The 17,139-nt window shown below is 31.7% G+C and overlaps 1 protein-coding gene across 2 annotated transcripts in view; it reads right to left on the minus strand.

The window, feature by feature from the left end:
• The window catches only part of LOC107438120 (venom protease), a 42,190-nt gene that overhangs the window by 872 nt on the left and 24,179 nt on the right, over positions 1–17,139 (minus strand). For both annotated transcript variants that reach the window (XM_043041958.2, XM_043041959.2), the window contains 7 exons: positions 16,696–16,760; positions 13,065–13,225; positions 9,373–9,682; positions 6,968–7,041; positions 4,306–4,421; positions 3,167–3,444; positions 68–207 (listed from right to left, as the gene is read on the minus strand). In XM_043041958.2, the coding sequence (XP_042897892.1) occupies positions 68–207; positions 3,167–3,444; positions 4,306–4,421; positions 6,968–7,041; positions 9,373–9,682; positions 13,065–13,225; positions 16,696–16,760 (1,144 nt within the window). The remainder of the gene's footprint in view (positions 1–67; positions 208–3,166; positions 3,445–4,305; positions 4,422–6,967; positions 7,042–9,372; positions 9,683–13,064; positions 13,226–16,695; positions 16,761–17,139) is intronic.

Below are 17,139 nucleotides of genomic sequence, written 5' to 3' on the forward strand. Positions count from 1 at the left end.
ACCCTTCTAGTTTTGAGTTCTGAATAATTACAATAAATAATAAATTAATATAAAAATGAATAATTACCTGACAAGCATCTTTTCCACCTTCAAAAAAACCTGCACATAAAAATCCTTTGGTTATAGGTTGAAAATATCTTCGATTACAGTCTGCATTATCCCATATGGGCATGGTGACTTGCTGTAATGAACCACTGCCAGTGCCACCTATGGTAAACATTTTAGATTGAATGAAAATATTTTAAATTATTTCGACTACTATGAAAATACCTTTCAATCTATTACTGCAATGCTTAATTAATAATGTCTACTTCTGATACACATTTATTCTAATACTTATTTAAAATATGCATTTAGCATTTAAAATTCGGTGCCCCTTTCTACTACTACTACTACTACTACTTAGCCAACTTAAAATTCCATGGAAGCCGAACACTCTATCCCCTGAGCCATCACGGCTCTATTTAGATTGATATTTTATAATTTTATAACCGTCGTTCAACAGCCGACCCAATTTAATGGGTTTGCAACTACTAATGTTCAACTCCATAACCTTGTAATTTTGAACCCAATACAGAAGACAAGGGAACTCCTGGATCGAGTAGTGGTAGAAATTTGCCTTCGTGGAAGACTTTTTGGTGGAGCTAACCCGCATTTGCGTTACATGGAAAGGAAGACCACGAGAACCTTCCACGGTTAGCCTGATAGCAAGGGGACTCAAACCCATGAACCGTCTACCACTGAGGATATTTCATGTTAGCACTGTGGTCGGTGCAAGTCGGATGCGAAATTCGTGTCGACTGGGATTCGAACCCGGTTCGCCTCATTGAAAGGTGAACGCTCTATCCCTTGAGCCGTCACGGCTCTATTTAGATTGACAGTAACCTTAAAACTATTCATAAAAATTATTGTAGTTTCCGAAATTCCTCAGTTTCTTAATAATTCGAGCTGAAATAACTGTCTCGGGCACGACATATTTTACTCTTGAGAAGAATTTAATCCAGGAAAACCCTAAGTAAAGGAACACCTTACACCTTAGGAACAGAAAAAGAAAGGAACACCTTAGGAACAGAGAAATGCTAAGGAACATGTCTGTAAAGAATAATAAAATACAATAAAAATTCCAAGAAAACAATAAAAATTCCAAGGTAACTGTAGAAAAATACGATGTATGTATATTACTCTTACTAAATTTTCTTCCAGCAAATGAGTAAAAGCAATATTGATGCCATTATAGGCATTACATATTTCCTCGCTTTCAAAATTTCGCTAATTTTATAAACTTAATTTTTTAATTTTCCTTAATCAAATTTTACAATTATAAATATTTTATAATCTTCTTAACAATCAATGAAACGGCTAACTATTTTTTTAATTCAATACAAATGTATAACTCAGTAATTCCCTGTCGTAACTAAGTTAAATAAAAAAAAATTATTTTTAACTCTTTATTCCTTAAGCTACACCCTTGTGCAAATTAATTGAAACAAACTTTTTTTTTCGTGTTTTTTAAAGAAGATGTTTTGGGGTTGTTTCGGTTACAATGGGGTTGGACCTTTGCAGCCTATTGACGGTATGATGCGTTCTGAGCAGTACATTACTATTCTGGATAAAAAAGTTGTTCCAGAGTTGAAGAAACGATACCCTGATGGAACAGGGATTTTTCAACAGGATTTAGCTCTTTGCCATACGTCCAAAATTGTCAAGAAATTCATGTCTGAGAATCAAATTGAGACATTGGAGTGGCCAGGGAACTCTCCGGATATCAACCCAATTGAGAATCTCTGGGCCATATGCAAGAATCGCCTCTTAAATATGGACTGTACAACTATGGAGAAACTAATCACGGCGTGTGTGGTACAAGGACACAAATATTATAAATGACTGTAAAAAATTAGTGGAATCCATGCCGAATCGTCTCCAAATGTTAATAAAGTGTCGTGGAGATCATATTATGTACTAAAAATTTTTGAGTTTGCATAAATTTAAATAAAATAGCATTTTCTATTAGTTTTCTGAATTTATTGAGTTTGTTTCAATTAATTTGCACAAGGGTGTACTTTATATCTCTTACCTCAAAAATGTTTCAGTTACATTGTAATATTAATTCTCGCTGTCTTTTTGAGGATAAAGCTAATTATGGTAATTTTAAATATTTACTAAAAAGTGAGTTTCTTATTCATTACCTCAATAAAGTCAATTTCCAGCCAGTATGGTTAAAGTTCTCTTATCGTCGGGCTAACCATGGATGGTTTTCCTGGATTCTTTTTCTCTGTTTAACGCAAATACGCGTTAGATTAACAGAAAAAAATTTTGTCTAAAGATTTTGGGGTTTTAGTATTTTTTTTAATACGATATTATTACGACACATAAATTTCAGATGCGTATTTGAGTTATCACTTTTTTACTGTCTCAAGTAGTTTAATTATAAATTAATGTGGTTTCTTGGTCCCTTTCTCAGTGATTGATTGCTACGGACTCCACATGCCTATTTAAATCCTCAATATTTGAAAAACGATATTATTACTACACGTGAATTCCGAAACTCGCATTTAAGTAATTCCTTTGCGCTATGTCGTTCATAAATCTGTGGTTTTTCGATTACGTTTTCAGTGGTTACTACTATGGACTTCCACTTTGTATCGAAAATGCCAATATTGTAAATAGGATTCGGAATTAGAGTAGAGTAAAATTTTGAGGTAGCCCGAAAAATTAACTGAACTGATACCCTGGATCGTTAAAAAGTTAGGTAATATAGGTTATATGAAATGGATGTTTTGATCTTATGAAAATTATTTTTACAAATATTTATAATTAAGAGTGATAACGAAAATATTTCTCAAATGAGTATTTTAACAATTATTTAAAATATAACTTATCTCATATTTAATTCATCATATTTAAGCAATTTTGAGCCTACGTCTGATTGAACTATTGAAAAAATGCATAAATTCCAAAAACAAATTCAAGATATGTATTTTAAACATGATTTATCACAGTTTCTCACTTCAAAGAATTTTTTTTTCAATAAGATGCTTATAAATTTACAATTGGCAAACTGGACAGCTGAAAGCAATAAACCGTAATTTAACTGGCACACTAATAAAAGAAGGCTAGTCATCTCTGATCTATGTAAATAAAGTGAACTGATAATGTAAAAGCTTACCATAAGATAATGTACCCCATCCAGTGACTGTTCCCATATATCCAACTAAGGAATTTGCTTTCAATCCGACAGTAGGTAAGCATACTGGACTGATGAATTCAGAATAAGTAACTGGTTTTCTTAATTTTAAGAGAGCTATATCATTATAAAACCCACTTCTGGAAAAATCAGGGTGGGGTAAAGTTTCAGCAACTTTAAACTCAATGGGCTTCATAAAATCATCTGTCTTGAACAAATGATGATCTCCTAATCGTACTGTAAGCTGTTCTTTTCTGTACCTGTTAAATGATATTTCTGAATTACTAACATTCAAATAATTCATGAACATTATCCTTAAAACCTTCTTCCACTTTGATTAAAATCACACATAAAATGTACCATGGTAGAAATTTTAACAGTAAAAATAATAACACTGTATAAACATAGTATTAAGAAGAAAAAAAGTTCATGTTAATGACAATAAAAGTCAACACTCGCAAATAATACGATAATAAAAAAAATAATGGCAAACCTTCAAATTCTCAGAAAAATAATTATAATAAAAGAAATGAAGTTAATTTCTTAGGAATTTTAACGTCGACGTCGGCTTGTACCTTTTATTATTATAAAACAAACTTCCTTCATAGTAATGAACCACATTAAAATTGTGCATACTGCACTAGCGAAAATTCTAACAGTCGAAGTTTAAAAAATGCAATACTAATGGCCTTCCTCTTTAAACAAGAAAAACAATGAACTTCTGTTACTCATTATAGGCTAAATGGAACTTACAACAAGAGAAATTTTATTATCCCCGAACAAACTTTCCTTTTAGGTTTAAAAGGCAATAAACTGCATTTAACATATAACAGCAGAAATTCAAGAAGTTAAAGTTTCAGAATTACAATGCTAATATCCTTTTTTTATCAAAAAAAAAAACAATAAGCTGCTATTAAAACTTACAATGAGAGATCGTACAAGCACTATAAAGCCTACTTTCTCTTAGGTCAAAAAATCTATGAACTGCATTTAAAAAAATACGTACTACAATAGCGGAAATTCAAGCAGTGGAAAATTAAAATAATACTAATATATATTCCTCTTGATCAAAAAGACAATGAGCAGCAATTATAATGTACAATAAAGGAAATATTACAGACCTTCTTCCTCTTTGGTCAGAAAGACAATGAGCCGCGGTTAAAATGTACCATGTCCCAACTAGAGCTCCTCCACACCAGTATTCCCGGCCTTTGTAACTGTCCAAGAATATTGCAGCCTAGAATTATTTTAAAGAACATTTATTAAAACATTTCAGAATGTACTAAACCAAAAATAAAATTTTGACTCTTGTTATGGAATCTTTTTAAATCCCATCAAATTTTATCAAAAAATATCAGCTTTCCAACTGGCAAATAGTTTTTCGCAATATTCAGTAAAATATTATCGCATTTGTTTATTATTTGTAACCATTTTATTAAATGATATAGTTTTATTCAACAAATATTTTAGATTATTTTTGGAAATATATAATTTTGATTTTTATAATTTTTTGACATGATATGTTTTTCAAAATGGAGCCCCGATTAAGTAGTTTATATTCTCATCCCCATTAAGTTCTTCAGAAAATTTTGGGTTAGTTAACAACAAATGTAGAGAGATATTAATCAACTGCTTTTACAGAGAACTGATGATAGGTTGGAATCATATATTATGATTCAAAGATTAAACAAGTGAAACAAATAAACAATGATGTATTATAAGATAATATATTAAATCTTTGATCATTGAGTTTTTTTTTATTTATCTGTTCTGTTTCAGAGATCAGTTGTCATTCATATTTTTGGACATTTGGATTTTTAATCTGGTCTCTTAGAATGACCAAAAATATGACTGTTTTATGATTTCTTAAATTAAAAAAAAATCTACAGAAATGTAAAAGAGAAGCATTTCGTCAGTGAGCTTTTTATTCTGGAAACAGATGAGAATGAGTGTCTGAGAAAATTGGCACATCTCGAAATGCATTGTTTACGAAAATGGACACATCTCGAAATGCGTGTACGAAAATGGACATAGCTCGAAATGCATGTTTTCGAAAATGGTCATAGCTCGAAATGCGTGTTTACGAAAATGGGCACATCTCGAAATCATGTTTAAGAAAGTAGACTTAGCTATTTTAGAAAATGGATGTAGTGTCAAAAATGTGATTGTTTAAACTTGATTATAATTTATTAAAAAAAAAATTTATGTATAAAGGATTGGAATCTTTTTAGAAGACAACACTTTATCTTGTTTGTTTTGAAAAAAAAATTTATACGGAATTTTGAGATATTCTAAAAGAGAGATATTCTATTCTGAGAAAAGGTATTCTGAAAACTTTTCAGATTTTTAAAAAAAAGATTTGGTAGGAACAATCACTGATATTCATAGATGTCATTGTATTAAATCATTCCATTGTCATCAAAACAAATAAATAAATAAATAAAAATAAATTAAATTTTAAAAAAATAGTTAAATGCCTGTTAAACTATCAAGATAACTTCCATCACCTGAATGCTTTTCGAAAAAAAGATTTTTGTGGTAGTTGTATAGTATGAGAAGCTTTCTATGTACAAATAGCCAGAAAATTGAACTAGTTTTGGAAAAAGAGAAGGTATTTATCAGTATTTGATGCTCTAAGGATTTACCGCAAATAGAAAATAACCGGATAGCAGTGTAAGTTACAGTTCTATTGCCTCTTCACTCTTCAAGATAGTTGAGTTGTTTAACTTAACGTGTATGCTATAAAATTCTATAGTAAATACAGTCGAAATAAATCTTCCAATTAATACAGAAATAGATTTTTTTTTAAAGATTTTACAGGCATTTGAATTGTTAATCTGCAACAGACATTGATTTGATAATAAACCGCAAAAGATAGGCGATAGTACGAAATCAAGGGAGTGTAATCAATCAAATACAAGTAAGTCGCAATTGATTTATGCTTTTTTAAAGAATCCAATAGGCAAAGTTATACGATTTTCATGCTCTCTACACTTTTACCCTCTCTGTTTCCACGTATTGGGTAATTTTACTTTTTCCCCATGCCAGTATTTTCCATTTTACTGAAACGTATTACCATGAGAAAAATGAAAGATCTGTCGAATCCCGTCGATTTCCGTAATCATGGTAATGGATTACGGGAAAATGTGGAGAGTGGGGATTTCACGTGATCTTGAGACTTCAATCACGTCGCTGTGATTTCAATTTGGAACGTTTTATTTCAATTTTTAAACCATATCAAATAACGAAGGAGGTTCGTTATATTTTCGAATAATGTTATCCAGGTGATCAGGAAATTTGGATACCAAGTATTTTTATCTTTAATTTATTTATTTAACCCGGAGTATTTAAACAACTGCACGAGATCAACTCTTGTAACTTGATTAGTGCGAATTAGGCAGGCAAATTACTACCCTTTAAATTTTTGTTTGGAATTTAACGGACTAAGAAAAGGATGGAATGCTTATATTGGGTGCAGATTTGTTGTTTGCACTTTGGGATTCTCTAGATAGCATTGTGCATGTTTTAAGTCAGACTTGCAGCTTTTTTGTTAAATATTGCAAAATTTTATTGCAGTATATTCAGGTATTATCAATGATAAGGTAAATTTCAGCATATTTGTGGGAAATTAGGCTCAAGGTAATAAATAAATCGCCTAGTCCCATGCGTGAATGTACTCGCGGAAAGTGCGGATATGGGGAAGCGGTCCTTTGCCGATCCTTCAGAAGGTTAAAGATATATTTCTGAGCCAAATTTATTTTTAAATCTCTTATAATTACCTACCATCCAAGGCCATTGTCCTGGATTAGCTTCATATCCTCCAACAATACGCCCATCTCTTCCAGAGCTTCCACAAGCTTTGAAAAAATTAATCAATCGTTATAATTTCTTTTTAGTTACATACTAAAACATATAAAGTTAAGATGAGAAAAGCAGTATTCAAATTTTATCATTTTTTTCAAAACCAAACTTTTTTTTACTTTTTATATTTCAAGAACAAAAGAAATACAATACGTTTTTATGCTTATGTAAGAAAATAAGTCTTGTTTTCTCTGGTAGATATATGAATCAGCGTTCAAAATTTATGTAGCCCAACATGCCTGGTACATGTACGATTTCTGTTATGCATTTGTTTTTACTCTCACATGCCCAGCCGTGCATGAATCAAAAATACCAATTAAGCGCGAGAGGAATAAGTCTTTAAACCAACCATTTGTTGGGTCAATTCCTTATGTCTGACCTTTTCTCTATTTGGATAATGTTGCATCTCCTTCCATTAAACTAATAATTTTTTTCTTTCAATAGATGGCGCAGTGTGCGCATCTTAGATGGGAGTAAAGGGTTTTTTTAATTTTTCCCTTCAGTGAATTTGTTGTCGTTCTATTAAGTTAGTAATAAAATGTATTAAAAATAGACTCGCACTGATTAACTCAAACCAACAGCATACGTAAAATCATCTCGTATCTCTACAGGAAATATTATATCGACATTTTTCTAATATTTCGAAACGTCTCACGTCTGACACTTGCTGGAGTATGATAATGTAAAAAGACATTGGGAAAAAATTTTTGTATTAGCCCCTCAACAACGAAATTTCCTTACAGCGAAATTCTTCCTATCAATTTTTAATCAGAAGTCAGAATAAAATTTAAAATATTCTCCATATAACGAAATAGTGCTTTCCTTATAACAAATGTTTGATCCTTATGTCAAATTTCGCCATTTTTGGAAGATTTATTAATGCTTCTCTTTTCTAATTCCATAATTTTTGAAAAAAAAAAAAAAACACTTAAAACTTCGAAATTTGATGCAACCGATTCATTCTCGTGTGCTTGCTTTAGGAACAACTTGCATTATAACATAATTTGAATCTCGCATTTATAAAGTGTATGAATTCATTTCTAATTAAAAGTCATGGTGATAAACTTTAGAACTTATCACATCGGCTAAAAATTTTATTACATTTAAATACCTGCAAAAAGGAAATCTGAGTCCTCTATAAACAAACTATCAATTTCTCAGTTGTTCACTATTAACATACGAAATAACGTTAACTAAATAACAATTTGGACGGGACAACTAAAAACGTTCACTACAACCTATTGTTCAATAGATCCCGGGTTCATTATAACTGGTCTGTTTCTTACTTTCTATGATTTTTCAACCCTTATTTTAAAGAATATAGAACGCCCCTACGTATAAACTTTGCACTGTATTTTTTCAATGTAGGAGGCTCATTATATAAATTTTTAGCTTTAACAAATTTTTTAGCCGGAAAAATTTTTTCTCCTTCGTTATTTCTATATACAGTCAAACCCCGTTATAGTGAACATGGTTTATAGTGAACTCCCAGATATAGTGAACAAAATGTTCGTTCCCGCATACACATATAATATTATTTTTTGTGGATATAGTGAACAAAAAGAAGTGCAAAATTGGATATAATGAACTTTTTTCTGTCTTTGACTGATTTTTTTTTTTTCATTTTTTAATAATTTTGAAATTTCTACATAAAATACATATACCGATTTTTAAAACCATCAATTGCGTGGAATGTAGCCATAAGCATTTTTTTCTTGTTTGCTTCTTCTGTCTCAGTTTTGCATCCCTAAATAAAGACCACCCCTAAATGTTTTGTACGCAAGACGAAGAGTAATAAAAAATATAAGCTAACACATTTTTTGTTACTGCATACAGTTTTTCAATCATTTTTGTGTTTCTTTTTATTGGTCATTTATTTAAATAATGTGTAATAAAGGGGAGCTGTTCGGAAAAATTGGTTAAAATTGTTTGCAGTACGGATATAGCGAACTCCCTGTTATAGTGAACTGAAATTTCGGTCCCTTGAAGGTTCACTATGGCGGGGTTTGACTATACGTATACCCTTTTTAGCATACAGCGATAACCTAATTAATATACATACTAAAATATAGTTTTGTTTACATTTTTTTTCTTTTTACTAGAAAGGGCTATTAAAATACTTGTACGATATTCAAGAAGTTCCTTGGGAAGGGGGGATCTTAATGGCCCAGTCTTATCCCCTAAAGAAAATTTATGCTGCAATGAATTTTGTGAAATAAGCTCATAAAGGAATCCATGTATCAGAAACCAAAAAAAAAATAAAAAACTTGATTCCACAACTTGCTTTATTTTTAGGTGAATAATATGAATGATGAAGCTAAACTTACTGAAAGCTGATGAATAAGTGAAATTTTGTATGGATGCTTCAGATGCCAAAGTATCTAAAGGAGTAGTGGTGGTTGTGGTAAAAACTTCGACATTCTTTACAGTCGTTGTTGAAGTTGTAATCGGTTTCTTTGTGGACTTCGAGTGGAATCTTTTTAAAGGTATTGCTGTTGATATAGTTGTTTTAAGAGTAGCTCGTTTTGTGGTTGGTGGTTTAGTAGAAGTTGTTGTGGTTACTTCTGTTGTGGATTCAGGAGTTTCTGTTGTCGTTTCCGGAGCTGTCGTAACATTTGCAATAGATGTGGTGGTGGACTTTGAAAAATAACACAAAACAAATTGAAAAATAACGCAAAACAAAAACAATTTGAATAAATATTGATATGCAATGAAAAATATTCTGAAATAACTTATAATTACACATGAATCATTTTTTATTGACTGAGGATACTGCCAGAAAAAAAAGTTCATCATAATTATTGAGTAGCTTTCACGAATTCCTTTTCATAAACTTCAATATGCAAGGAACTTTTTTTCCGACAATGTTCGTTAGTTTCAAAAGTTGCTTCTAAATACAAGGAAAAACTTTCAAAAAGTTTATATTCTTGTTGCCATTTTGTCTCCTATTACTAAATTAAACCTTTTAAGGAATTTTGCTTCCCGCAGTGAACTGATCGTAAAAACATGATTCTCAGTAGAACACCGAAGTCAAGCATCACTGGATGGGGTCAGTAAGTGGGTGGGTGACCACTTTGATCTGCCTACGTTGGGACCGAGGGTGCGCGGTATTAGTCCTCGTTAAACTGTTCTATCGAAAAGTGCTCGACTTCGCTCGCAGGTCACCGGGCTACCAGGGGAGCCATCCCCTCTGCATAGGATCGAAATTGCGATGGTATTGGATTCGGATCATCCTCAGGGATGCTTCCCAGACCGTCGTCGCCAATAGCCCATTGTACAGCTCTAGTGCGACGTAAAAAAGTACCTACCTTAAGAAAATTTATTATTAACTTTTTCCTGGTCAAAAATTTTTTCCAATATTCTTTTCAAAACATATGAAATCATATAAAAAAAATACAGAAAGTGCAGCTAATTATGGCAAAAGCCTCTGTATTTTTAAAACATATTTTGGTAGGTCTTACTTTTGCAGGTAACCTTTACACCTGTTTTAGAAAAGACATATGTTATGGAGAGGATAAAGAGAATAAGCCACTAGAATTGAGCAAAGCCTTTAGTGTTTAGTTTTCTCTTTAAATATTTGCCTCAAATTTTATTGTTATTCGAAGCCAGGAAAGTGGTTCTTGGAGAACAAGCACGTTTCAGAACCAGTATTTGTTTAGATTTTGAACAAAGTAAAGGCAAATATTCATGTGTTGGCTGTAATCTCGGTTAACTTCACAAGATCACAAAATGAGAAGCAAATAACAGTCTAATTTACCCCCTTATACAACTGAAACACGATATTTCAATTGCTATTCGATTGTAACCGGTTTTTGCAATTCAACTATTTTATTTAATAACCATCGTTGAACAGCCAACCAAATTTTCAGTTTGCGGCTACCAAAGTTCAAATCCCTTATCATTGAAAAGCAAACGCTTTATCCCCTAAGCCACCACGTCTCAATTCAACTATTTTATTTTATTACGAGGGTTGCTATTTATATTTCTGGCCTTGGCAACAGTAACTGATCGAACTGATGGGTATTCCGCCGTACAGCCCTGATTTGGCGCCCAATGACTTCTTCTTATTCCCACACATCAAAAATAAATTACGTGGACAACGATTTTCGACCCCCGAAGAAGCGGTTGATGCATTCAAAACGCATGTTTTGGAGTTACCTCAATCGGACTGGAAAAAGTGCTTTGAAAATTGGTTCAAACGCATGCAAAAGTGTATTGATCATCATGGAGAATATTTTGAAAAACAATAAAACCAATTTCGATCCTACATATTTGTTTTTTCATTATTAGGCCAGAAATATAAATAGCAACCTACCGTCCTTGAACAGCTGACCGAATTTTCAGTTTACGGCTACCAATGTACAACTCCGTATCCTTGTAATTTTTAACCCAATCCAGAAGACAAGGGAACTCCTGGTTCAAGTATTGGGAGAAATTTGCCTAAGTATTGGGAGGACTTTTTGATGGAAATACCCCGCATAATGGATATAAAATATCAGGTGCATCTGACAATTCTATGTAAGACCGATATCGGTTGTAAAGTGGCTGTAAAATATCGGGTGAATCTGAAAATTTTATATAGGGCCAATATATATAATAGGGCCAATAATAGGAAAAATAACTGCCTTTTGAATCCTTATTGAGTCAAGATTTATGAATATTGCCCAATGAGGTCCCAAGTTATTTTGCTGCTAGGATCGCTTTGGTAGCCAAACGATTTGCTAGCGAAGTACTTTATGGCAAAACAGTTTAAAAAGGACCGATAACGCGCACCATTGGTTCCTTCTGAGTTTGATCAAAATGGTCAACCATCTGCTAGGAATCGTGTCTTACGATGTGGAACAATTTATTTTATTAAGTAATAAACTACCAACATGAATTCAAGGCGACGACTGGTGAAAATTGAATCATAGTTTTGTATTTCCGACCTGAAATTATTTTCTATCTGTTAATAAGTGATTCGAAACATTTGCACCTCTTCGTTAAAAACTGGCATGACATTTAATGGTCACGGAGTATTTGAATACAAACATACTGACAAGTTTTTATTTTCCCTAATTTCTCTCCTGCAGAATGTCCGCCATTACCATTAAAAGACCGTAAAATGGGTTTACTTAGCGATTTTACTATGAAACATTCTCATTTTCTGGAGTTAATACTTTTATTTCGGATTTTTCTCCTTTTTTTATTTCCCCTAAAAAAAATTTAAAAAAAGACACAAAACTATTAAAATATATCTAATAAGAATTCTGTGTCTATTTTCAATGCCAAGAAGATTTGCTGTGTGCTAGATTAATGTTGAAGTCAATTTTATGGTCATAAATTAGGTGTCCCAGAGTTAACCAATGCAAGGTGGTAATACGGAAACAGTTTTTTTTTTTTTTTTTTTTTTTTGAATNTTTTTTTTTTTTTTTTTTTGATTTCTCAACTGTTAGAAAAAACTTTAATTTACAACATTAAAAAAGAGTTGTGCAGAAATTGTAATATATGTAGAGCTCTACATTGCATTTAAAACGAAATATCAAAAAGAAGAAAAAATGCCACTTTACGGTTTTTGTGATTGGGGTCAGGTTGAAATTAACCATCGATCGTAACTTGACGAATAAGTTCGAAATGTTACAATTATGGCTATTTTTTTTCCTTCCACGGGAAAATTTACTTCAGTATGAGACTCAATGTTAGTAGAAGTTTGAATCTCGTTGATGGTCAATTGCTTGTCTAATGACATTTTTTTTGTAAATATTCTACTTACTATCATTAATAACTCATAAATTATTATACTTTTTTAAATATTTATTTTAATTATTAAATCATAACTGATATTTAAATTGCAGTAATGACTAATGCTAATGGCTGGTGAGCAGTGCAATTAGAAACAACACGTTTGATTGTACTGTTAATCTTCTGAGTTTCATATCGAAGCAAATTTCGCAATCTCCTTGTAATGTAATTAACTTCTTTTAATTGATGGATTTTTTTATCAAATCCTGCAAAATTGTTATCAATAATGGAAACTTACCGAAAACCCTGGGCAGCATATTCCTACTATAAAGAAATTTCTAAAGCAAACTGATCGTCGTAATTTGACCATATCGAATAATAAATATAGACATCTTGATATTTCTCCGCATTCTCCAGCAAGCCCATCAGGAGTTCGGCAGTAATTTACTGAAGATGAGACTGAAATCAAGAAAGAATTAATTTTTTAATTTTTTATAGTTTATTGGGATGAAAGAGTGAAGCATCTTCGAATCACAAAATATTTGAATTTTTTAAATAAAAAATATATAGCTGCTTTTTGAAATTCTTTCAACAAGAAAAATAAAATAAAGCCCCAAATTAAGTATCTTAAACTCGAAGTTAAGCTTCAGGCTTACACCGTGTGCTAATATAGACTTTTTAGCGGAAAGCACGTTATTTTGATCTTTAATATGAAGTAGTTGGTGCAATTGATGCAAGTAGCAAAATTTGCATAATCCGTGATTTTTCCTTTGCCACTCATAATTTCATTTCGGCTTTCCTGGGATGTTTGTTTATTTAGATCTAAGTCAACAAATGGTTGCTCAGATTCCTATGAACTATACAAGCATGATTTGCAGCATTTTGCGTGCTCTTTCCAAATCTCAAAGAGGAAAGCATTTCACGAGTGAAATAACTTACATTCCTGGCACAAAAAAACACTACATTCCTGGCTTTTTGGAAATCAAAAACGAATTTGATGAAAAGATATCAATGTAGGACTGCCACGTGACCTTTTTTCGAAGTTAATCATACTAAACATCATTTCTAATAAATGTTTTGTAAGTATTTTCCATATTTTTTCATTAGTATATACGTATAACCTTAGTATTACATAAATTCAATCATAATTCAACAAAGATTAAATTTCAAAATTTTGCTTTTACATGATTATTATTCATTCTTAAATTTCAATTTTCCTATAATCTTGTTATGATCAAATCTATAGTGAAAAAGAAAACTTTTATAAAATTTTTTTGTCTATTTTATCTCTATAATGTATGCAAATTTGAAATTAAATATAAAAAAATTTAAAAATTTTTAATCTCATTTGAATAAAAAAAAAACACGAAATGGTTAATGAGGCAATTAACATAGGTTAATCTGTAGAACTGAAGCACGAACATCTCGATTCCTTAGAGAAAAATTTAATTGTTTGGAATTCCATAAAAAGATCGAAATATAGAGGAGAGTAAGGATAGTGAAGACAAATAGAATATTTCTGTTATCCACTTCTTAAAATTTCTCTATTAATTTTAGAAAATTAGCAAAACTGTTTTGCACTTTAATATGTAGTTACAAGACGAAACTAGTTTGTTACGAAGCAAGTTAAAAAAACAAGATTTTTATGGTGTAAAAGAAACTTTTTAGTTGCTTCTTTAAACTATTTTTATTCATACTACTTTTAACAATATGAGATACTGTGTTATTACACTGAAGAGCCAAAAGACTGGTATACCTGCCTAATATCGTGTAGGGCCCCCGCGAGCACGCAGAAGTGCCGCAACACGACGTGGCATGGATTCGATCAATGTGTGAAGTAGTGCTAGAGATAATTGAGATCATGAATCCTGTAGGGCTGTCCATAAACCAGTGGGAGTGAAAGGGGGTGGGGATATCTTCTAAACATCACGTTGCAAGGCATCCCAAATATGTTCAATAATGTTCATGCCTGGGAGTGGATCCAAGAGCACTCTTCTGAATATAGACACTTCCGCTGGCCACCAAAATCCCCAGACATGAACATTATTGAACATATTTGGGATGCCTTGCAGCGTGATGTTCAGAAGATATCCCCACCCCCTTTCACTCCCACTGGTTTATGGACAGCCCTACAGGATTCATGATCTCAATTATCTCTAGCACTACTTCACACATTGATCGAATCCATGCCACGTCGTGTTGCGGCACTTCTACGTGCTCGCGGGGGCCCTAGACGATATTAGGCAGGTATACCAGTTTTTTTGGCTCTTCAGTGTACATGAATACGTTCAGTAGATGTTTTAACTGTCATTTTTATATACCTTTCCATAGTTAACGGATAATGATCTTAAAAAAAGAAAGGACTACATGTACTACTTAAAATACATACCACTTAAAATACATGGAAATCAAAATTAACCACCTCCCTCAGCAATTATTTTGAAGAAAAATGCAAAAAATCAACAGATTTTTTTACTTTATTAATAAATTCAAGAAACCAAAACATAATGTGAAATTTTTAAGTTGAAATTTGTTTTTTTTTTTATGTGTAAGAAACATTTAATTTAAAATCAGTTTACTATCCCGAGTTATCTTGAGCAAATGAAAAAAGTTTAGTCTTTGTAATAGTTTGTAACAACACACACAAAGTAATACTTTTCAAACGTCAGCAGAGGAATGCGCAATTCTTTTTTTAACCTTATTGCTATGTAAATTCAGCAACCATCGTATATTCAATTGCACAAAACACGTGTGCAGTCCCACAGTCCAACAGCAAAACTCCCAAATTAAACTTGGCAAACTTCCAATTACAGCAGATATTTTTTTTTTCCGCTTCCGACCGAGTAAAAACGTGATAAAACAAAATCTACTGGCTAATTCTGCTAAGCCCGAGTTTTCTCGGGATGGTAAATATTTGGTATATATACGTACCCGGGTTAACTCGGGATAATCAGGGAAGCAGTTAATATCACTTCCATTCCCCAGATCAATCACCATTTTATCTGGTTTCGAAAAGCACTGATATCCTATTAAATTTTTGAATAATTAATGTGCTTTTGAGAAGTATCACTATAGAAAATATGATGACAAGCTATCACTATTTATATAACTGCAAAAGCGGAATCGTTGTCACTTTGAAAAATCAGAAATCAAACCTTCTAATTTTTCATTACCCTCCATAACAAAGGGAAAACTCCCTTTGAGAATGGCGGTTTAAATACTGTATTTTCTTTTAACTTCTTAAAAGTAAAACTCTAAGACAGCGTGGTAATCAAATATATTTCCGAACACAGCTAAATAAGTTTATTAGTTTTTGCAGATGAATTCTGTCACCTAATTCTTTTCTGTTCGTTGAGTTACGGAAGAGGACAGTCTTAGATTCATATTCATGGATGACACCGTTTGATCTTGATCAACGATTTTCTTGAAAGTGAAAATATACAGCTCAGTGATTTTAATCGTCAGGTAAGCAAACAGCAGCCGTCATTGCTAACTAGAATTGAAAAGAGTTCATCGTAATTCTCGAGGATACAACTAGTTCACGCTCTCATAGTGCATATGGCGTTGATCAGCATACACGGCTACCTGAGGTACATCTTATTAAACTTCCAAATATCCTTTTCATTTTTTTTTCTTTTAATTATAAATTATTAGTTTGCACTATTTTCTTTCAAACTGTTTTTTCTTTCTTTTCTTATGGATCGTAAGTGAGTTAAACCCTTCTTTTGTATTATTTTTTCATGGTTCAGTCGTTTTATACTATCTTTTTCTAATCCTTTGAAAAATAATTCATGTTTAAATGATAGTAATAAACATTTTGTGCTCCTTTAATTGTGAACTAGTGTATACTAAATTTATTAATGCATGATCTATAAATTCGTGTCAACTTTTTAAAACAAAATATTATTTTAATGATATAAAGTACTTACGTTGTCTGTCTTCTACTAACTGTCCATGAGTCACAAGATATAGCGTAAAAAGTAAAATCGTAACTCTGAAAATTAACAAACTTTCAATTAGGATAAAATATAAATAAGTCAAATATTATAAGGACTGCTCCTAGATTTCTTTATTTCTTAGGTAACTTCAGAAAATTACAAAAAATCATATTTAAAGGGAGTTAAGTTTTACATTTAAATAAATAAAATTTAATTATTTTAACTTCTAATGCGGATAGAACTGTTCTCTTTTTTCTCACAGCCATGATAAACTTTCTATCATTTGTAAAAAAAATCGAAAATCCAATGAATTTTTGGAATAAATTTATTTTATTTAATCTGGAAAGTCTACTATTACATACAGTGCCAATATGAGAGACGGAATATTACTTATAAACAGGAGTTTGCTATCCGGAAACACTATATATATATATA

Source organism: Parasteatoda tepidariorum, chromosome X2 (genome assembly GCF_043381705.1).
Source record: "Parasteatoda tepidariorum isolate YZ-2023 chromosome X2, CAS_Ptep_4.0, whole genome shotgun sequence".
Lineage (NCBI taxonomy): Eukaryota > Metazoa > Arthropoda > Arachnida > Araneae > Theridiidae > Parasteatoda > Parasteatoda tepidariorum.